Raw genomic sequence first — 7908 nt, 5'->3', positions numbered from 1 at the left:
GCCCCATGGCTGGGCGCTGCGGGGACTGCCGGGCCTCTCTGGACTGAGGGTAGATTCTCGAGGGACCTGCCCCCAAATGGACAATGAACTGGGGGATTCTGGGATGCTGCTGCAGCCCCTGCTGCTTTTCCTGTCCCTTCTTGGGATCACAGAACCGGAGACGGAGGGCTTGGGGGGCCTCTGGGGCAGTTCCGAGTGGGAGAAGGAAAGCGACGCCCCCGCCAGGTCCGGGGCCGGCTGCGTCCTGTGAGAGCCGGGGAAGGAGCTGCTCCGGGGGTGACGCGCCGCCCCTGCGCTGGTGGCCGGGGGGCTCGGAGGGCTGGCCCATGGGTCCATGCTGGCCTCTGCAGCGGGGCAGCCATGGAGGGGGGCCGGAAGGGTGTCGGAAGCCCCCCAGAGAGGTGGCTGGTCAGTCAAGGAAAAGGCTCCGGAGGTGTCTGGAGAACATGCGGCAAGTGAGGGCTTCTTCCTGGGAACGGCAACCGGGGGGCTGGCCGGGGGCGAGGCGGTCGTGCAGGTGGAGGCCTCAGCAGGACTGCAAGGACCCCAACCCGGGGTCCTCGGAGGGGTGTCCGACGCACTGCCAGAGGCCACCTCGGTAGCCCGACTGGACGCAGCCCCCTCCCCCAGCGTGGGTCCCTCTTGCCGGCTGTCCTGAGCTGTTTCTTGGTCAGATGACTCCAGGACAGGAAAGGAGCTAGGTAAAGAAATGGCCTGAAGGGACCGTCCTACTGGCTCCAGTGTAGGAGTCAGAGCTACAGGGGACAGTTCCTCAGCCCCGGGCTCTGTCTGAGTCCCAGGAATCCTGGCTGTGGCATCCCAGGTATCTGGAAGCAGGTCGCAGGGAGAAGAGACCTCAGGGGCCACCGGAGTCCGCGTGGGAGGACCATCGCGCTCTTCCCCCCGGGCCGTGCTCCTCTCCACACCGGCGCCCGGCAGCGCGGCCCCCTCCCAAGATGCTGGTTCCTCCTCGCTTGACCCCGCTGCCGCCGCCGCCGCCTCCGCCTCCTCTTCATCCTCCTCCTCCTCCTCAGGCATCAGTTTCCCTCGTAGAGCCTCATGTTCTTGCTCTGCAGCTACATTCACTGACTCCCCCACCAGGCTCTGGTTCCCCTCGCGCTGAGTGTCCCCCCTCCTCTCTCCCGGCCCTCTCGGCTCCCGCTCCCTCTGTTCCGCCTGCTCCAGCTCTTCCTGGCCCTGCGACTTGCTCTCCTGCTTGTCATAATTCGGAAGTCCCGATTCCCCGTTCAGCGCCCCTCTTTCCGCTCGTTTTGCAAGCCCGGCACCCTCTTGCAGCTGCTCCTGTCTCTGTCTCTGTCCTCCCTCTGTGCCATCAGCCTGCTCCCCCACCTGCTTCCGCCCCACTAAAACCCCATCAGAACAAACAGCCGCCCCCGGCGTCCCTCCCCCTGGAAAGTCCAGTTCCTCTAGTCCCTGCTCCTCCAGCCCCTCGGCCTCCTGGGGACACACAAGCCCTTCTCTCCCTCGACTTCCCTGCACCTCCCTGGGCTGCAGCTCTTCCCCCTGCCTGATGGTCCTACTCTCAGAGTCCTGTGGTGGGTGGCTCTCCGCAGGGTGCTCTTCCCAGGAAGGCCAGCACCTCGTCTGAGCAGAGGCACCTGGAGATGTTTCCTCCTCCTCTTCTGCTCGTCCAGCTCCCAGTCTCAAGGCAGCGAGCTCTGGGCTAAATTCCACCTCCACTCTGCTGCTCAGCTCGCTGGGTATCGGGACCGGGTCCTGGCACTCACCCTGGACAGGGAAAACCCAGAGCTCTGGGGGAGCTGGTGTCTTTGCCTGTCTGTCTGCTGGGCCCTGGCGTTCTGGAGTGTTTCGGGCCTCGGCCGTAACGTTTTCCTGGTTGGTCTCCACATCTTCAGGGGCTTCCTTGGGTAAAGAGGTCATACTTTCGGATGCACAGTCATTTACATCTCTTAAATCTCTCTGCTGGGTCTCCAAGGGTTGGAGTCCCTCTGCCCACTTATAGAAAGGGTCTTGGCCTCCCTGGGCTTCGGGACCCACGACAGGGGTCTGACAGCTGCTCGTGAGAGCCTCAGGGATAACACTGAATTCCTCCATGGCAGGGATGGGAGTCGGCGCTCCGTGTTGGGGCTCCTCAGCCTCCATCAGGGCTGAACCCTAAAGAATAAAAGATAAAGACTCCATCACCGCTGTGCTTTCACCTATCAGAGGGACAGACCATGAAGAAGGATAGGACATTTCTTTGGTTCCATTTAGTCACTCTTTGAGACAAAAGGTACTCAAAAAAATAAGCAATAGCCTCTGTAAAATTTGTCACTTATTCATTCATTTAATAGATATTTACCAAGTGACCCTTTTAAGTGTGGGGCATTCAGACACGAGACAAAAACCATGTTCCCGTGAAGCCTGCAGTCTCGTGGGGGAGACTGACGATACGCGATTAAACAAGAGCCTTGCCGTCGGAGGACTGCGCACTCCAGACGTAGATGGCATTATGTCATACTGTATCTCCCTGTCGCCTCCCCGGACACCAAGAGTGACTCAGTCCCATATACCTCCCAGACAGGATGAGTGACACACCCTAGAACTACCCACCCAGAGAAGCGGTGTCTGGAGGGGATCTTCTTCCTAAGCTTACGAGATCACAACAGGTCTGGCCATCGGCCACCGTAGCCCATGTCTGAGGTTCTGAGGTTCTAACCACCTCTATACGGTCTCGACTTCATTCATCCTATTTTGCATAGTGTCTAGCAGAGCCTTATAAGTAATCAGCAATTTAGTTTTCAGTTACAGAGGCAGCTGCTGTGAAGTCGAACGACTTAGTAGATGCGAACCGCAGTAGACACAGTGGTTGCCTGTTTCAGGTAGGTCCATAAAGCTGCTCCCCTCATTACCCTCCTGTCCCCTTCTCTCCGACAGCCTTGTGCCCTCTTCTCATTACTTCCCACCTCTTCTCTCACTTCGAGCAGAGTATCTCATCTCCTGCGTTGAAAGCACTTAGCAGTGTCCGTACATAGCACAATACTTGGCCGCACTAAGTGCTTAATAAATGTTTTTCAGTCACAGAGTAAAATTCCTGTTTCCCTGCTGGCCGCATTCCCCGTATCTAATCTAGCCACCGAGTCCTCCTGACCCCACCTCTTCGATGTCCCTCAAGCCTGTTCACTTTCCTCCATCTCCCCTGCCAGACCCTGGCACGGCCCGCTGTCCAGTCTCTCCCAGGCCACTGCACCTGGGGCACAGCCTGGCCACAGGCCTGCACACGGCTTCTCGTCTCATTAAGGCATTCTCTACCCAGCCCCCGAGTGATCCTCAAAGGCCCACTTCTAGTATTCTTCAGTAGCCTCTGACTGCCATTGGGACATAACCCAAATGGGAGTTATCTGCCCTCCACAGCTTGGCCTCTGCCTGCCTCTCTAGCAGCCTCATCACCTGCCAGCGCCCCCCCGCCCGCACCCCCAGCCCACTGGCTTTCAGACCCATTAGCTCGCCCCCCTCACTCTGCTGTAGGCCTTCACGGGCGCAGCTGCTCCACCTGGGATCGTCTCCTGTGGTTCACAGCAAACCCTTTACTTCTCCTCCCATACTCATCGCACATGTAATTACAGTTAATGCCTATTTTCCAGGCTAGACCATGAGCTTCACGAGGGCACGGACACTGCCATGTTAACTGCTCAGTGCCCTCTGCCTGAAGTTTAATGGGCCCTCGACAAAGATTTATTGCATGGACGAGTGAATGAAGGAAGGATGCAAAGTTAAAAGTATGTCATTCAATTTCTAGTTCTGCCTTTTTTGTATCTTGTTAATTTAAGACAATTCTAGAAATCATTTATTTGAACATTCATTTTATCTTTATAAAGGGGATAAAATACTTCCTTTGCAAGGAATTATAATGGAGATTAAATAAAGTAGTATGGAAAAGTGTGCTGTTAAATTTAATTTAAGGGTCATAGCAATGTTAGGGATTATAATTGTAGATAAGAGAGGGTAAATGTAAGACAGAAGTATGGGCCTATGAGCTGGAAGGGCCTTTAGAAACACACAGAAAACTCTGCTTCAGTTACGGATGAGGAAACTGAAGGTCAGATAACTAGATACTTGCTCACATTTCCTAAGCAAATAGCGTAGGTCAGCTCAAACCAAGGTCTCCTGACTCAAGTCAACTATCATCAGTAAGCAGAAGTCCAGCTGTAAGAAAGATGGCAGGGAAGGTCACAAGCCTAGAGAAGACCCCGAGGCCTACAGAACCCAGAGCTGCATCTGGACCTGCGCCCCTCTTGTCCGGTCTAGACTTAAAGAGGAAGCCCACCACCCAAAATGCCTGCTGTCCTGCTGAGATAGTGCACAGGCACATATGCTTGCAAGAGCACGCATACACACGCATACACACACACACACATGCACGCACGTACGCACGTGTGCATGTGCAGAAGAGCCACCCTTGCAGTTTTTATGCAATAGCGCCTGACACAACCAAACAGACAGGTCCCTAAGCCACCCTGCAGATGTAGTAGTATGTGACAAGTTCCTGGCTACCTCACAGACCCAGATACCATCTATATGGGGCAAACGGCCATGTCTAATACAAGTTTACCAGTGTAGGACTTTCATGTCCTTTTCTACTTAACTGACACAGCGCACGGCTTGCTCCCTACATCTAGCCCTAAGAACAAAATACTAAAATCACTGCGGATGATACTGTGATGTCACCCTGTCCTCTCAACCACACGTTAAATAACATACTTGTTCACTGTAAACACTTTCTGAAACTTGGCCCCTACCTGCCTCAGGACACCGTGCAACAAAACCCGTAGTCTCCACTCACCCACATCTGTGTTGTCCAGGCCCTATACCCATACATACTGTCATAACCACAAAACGAGCAGTCTCTCAATATTCCAGTGCGTTTCTGCTCTGCATGGTGTGTGTATATACACACATACGTGCTAGATGGACATCGTCAGTTCCATTCTAGTGACGCAATGCACGTCTGTCTCCTGCAACCCAGTGACACTATTTCTAACACTATCTTTATCCATTTGGAAATACTGGTGGTCACCGGCTTAGCCACCATTCCCTATGCTTGATCTTCTCCTAGTAATCTTATTACAGTCATGCACTACGAACCTAGAATGTGACAAAAGCTGATCTGTAAAACATGGTTTTAGTCACATAAAAGCATCAGCTGAGAGGTTTTTTGCACTGCCCGTTATGTCAGAGTTGCCTCCTTATCTCCTTCTCCACTGGGAGTGAATAATCACTAACTGAACACATGCGAAGACAGAGCTCGGCGTCATCCAGACCAGAGACATTTTGTACCAGTTGACCCCGTCCACATGCGACTTTCTTCAACACAAAGCTCCATGTCACCCCCATGAACACGGTGTGTGACAGAGCTCAGCATCCCTCTCGGAGCCCCCTAGCACGTTAGGCTCTTGTCCATTTCTAGTCTCCAGGCATAAATTGTATTTCAAAGAGATCCTCCCTCCCCAGCCAGATCCCACCATCACACTGCTTCCTCTTCGAACCCATGTCGACTGCCGTGTGTAATTTTGAGAACCATGCTTCTTAGATTTTCTAGCAGTGTCAAATTTTAAGTATTCCCATTGACACCACAAATCACTGAAACGCTCTTGAGATTACAATACTTCTGCATTTACACTATATCATCTATACTGCTACCTATCTTAGGAAAATAACCCCCAAATCAAAGGATATGTTCTCATTTTGATTTAGGAAATAAGACTACCACATAGATTATGGTTTTATTTACTGTTTGACATCATTGCTCCCAATACTACAAAGACATGAAAATAAGGGTGGCAATCTGGGCCACTAACTGCAAAGCCCCGTGTCCCATCCGCTTTAGGAAAGCCCCACCATCTCAGTGCAAACTGTAAGAAGTATCTCCTACCTGTTCCCTAAGTCTGAAAGTATCACATTACTCACTGCCCTGTAGACCAGATGGGCTTACACTGAACATCACCGTGGCAACACGGACAGACCCCACGAGCCCACCTGTGGCCCCGCTGCCACCCACAAAGATAACGTGAGTGTGAGGGACCGGTTTTTGTTCTTAGCAGAGACTCTGCAAGTGACTGTGTTCTTGCCCACCTTGGAGACACTATAGATGGCCAACTCCTGTTCACTCCACAGACACGGCAAGTGACCTAGCCCTGTCTACACCGGATATTGTAAGCCACCTGTCTCGGTCTACACCACTGACACTTGAGTAACACTGCTCCTGTCTGGCCTGTGACCCTGTGGGTGACCCGTCCTTGTCCACACTGCACGGTGACTGACCACTCCAGACACCACAAATGACACTGTCTTGTCTATCCCGCAGACACCATGCTTGATGTGGCCACGGACAACCTCAGACAGACCACAGTGTGGGCAGCCACACGCTCCAGGGCTCCAACACACGAAGAGTCTTGACTATGTTCAGGATGGCTGTATTTATCTGATAGGAGGGATTCCTCGGAGGGATTCCCCACCGAGACACTGACAGACATTCCTCCTGCTCCCCATTTTGCTAGGACCCAGGTCAGGAGCTTCTTCACACTCCAGGTGTAGACACAACAGGAAGCCTAAGGAAGAGGCCATGCAGGGAGCTGTTTAGCTATGAGCTGGGATTCCTGGAGTAGGCCAAGGATGCAGAGCCTGAGAATGCCATGGGGGATGCAAAAGAGGGAAGAAGCTAGAAAAGAAAGCCACCCTCTCACCTCCTCTGTTTGACACACCCTCCCCCCCCACCACCCCAATCTGAAGGGAGTCCTGGCCAGAGTTCACTTCTAGGCAGACAGGAGGGCAAATCTGTGCTGGGAATCCAGGGTCCAGGAAGGGGTGAAGGGGCAGGGATCCAGAAATCAGATGGCATCAGGATTAGCTCTCCTAGGACAGTCTTACTGGAAGGCAATTATAATGATGCTCAGAATCGGAGCCCCACCCCCACCCAACCACCAACTCCAAATAGGTCCCTCCCCACCTCCCCAAGTTCTCTAGGCAATGTTGGGATTGACCTGAAGCTTTGGAAGCTCTCCACAGGTAAGGGGACCGGGAGGCCCGGGGCAGGGCAGGAGTCATTTTTACTCAAAGGCCTTGGCTAGCAGGGGAGAGGGACGTTCTTAGACACACCGAGTGCGAATCCATGGGAAGATAAGAGAAGGCAGGCCCAGGCCTAGTTACGAGAAAGGAGACAGTAAAACATCTCTAAGTAGGGCATAGGTCCACGAAGGGAACCGCAGTTATTCCTTATGACAGAGGGTGGCTTTCCCCAGGACCGAGACTTTGAAGAGCCCTATTATTGGCCTGGGGAACATCTGGGGGCAGGGTGCCCATTTCCAAGGCAGGGACCAGGCCCGAAGGAAATTCTTCAGGCAAGAGTATTTCCTCCAGCTTCGCCTTCTTCCTGACCAGGCTACTGAGTCACACGCCCCGACCCCTGCCTAATGCCCAGCCCCTCATTTCCGGAGCCTGCGCCCCGGGACCCAGCTGGGGCTGGTCCCAGGGTGAAGGCCTAGTTTCCTCGTCCTTCCTGTCTCTCCTCCCTTACCTTCTCCGGGTCTCTACAGCCGCCTGACCGGGGCCAGGAGCTGCGAGGGAGAAGGGCACCCACCTGGGCAGTGTCACATGCTGTCCCGGCCCAAGAGTCCCCTCCGAGTCCCAGGCGCCGGCCGGCCGTCCCCTGCGCTGGCCCTGGCCGTCCTAGCCGCCCCACCCGCGCCCGCCCCTCCCCGCCCGGCGGGAGGGAGGGATCTGGCTCTCCTCGGAAGTTTCAGGTGAGGAAACCAGGGACACACCTTCCTGGGGGAGGGGCAGGGCCCGTCCGCGCAGCAGCCCCATTGGTGTGAAAGAAGCGCTCGCTCGCGTCAGAGCGGGGAAGTGGCGCCTGGGCGGGAGGGCGGCCGGGGCGCAGAGGGTGGGCGG

General features: G+C 54.5%; 1 protein-coding gene across 1 annotated transcript in view; it reads right to left on the bottom strand.

Moving 5' to 3' along the window:
* The window catches only part of ARHGEF5 (Rho guanine nucleotide exchange factor 5), a 21295-nt gene extending 13630 nt beyond the window's left edge, over positions 1–7665 (bottom strand). The window contains exons 1-2 of the mRNA XM_023533818.1: positions 7598–7665; positions 3–2136 (exon numbers count right to left, since the gene is read on the bottom strand). Of these exons, the coding sequence (XP_023389586.1) occupies positions 3–2124 (2122 nt within the window). The 5' untranslated portion in view covers positions 2125–2136; positions 7598–7665. The remainder of the gene's footprint in view (positions 1–2; positions 2137–7597) is intronic.
* Between the last annotated feature and the right edge of the window lie 243 nt (positions 7666–7908).

The sequence above is a fragment of the Pteropus vampyrus genome, unplaced genomic scaffold (assembly GCF_000151845.1).
Source record: "Pteropus vampyrus isolate Shadow unplaced genomic scaffold, Pvam_2.0 Scaffold112, whole genome shotgun sequence".
NCBI classification, from domain to species: Eukaryota; Metazoa; Chordata; class Mammalia; order Chiroptera; family Pteropodidae; genus Pteropus; species Pteropus vampyrus.
Note: the sequence above shows the minus strand (reverse complement) of the source record. Positions and strands in the feature narration are given on the sequence as shown.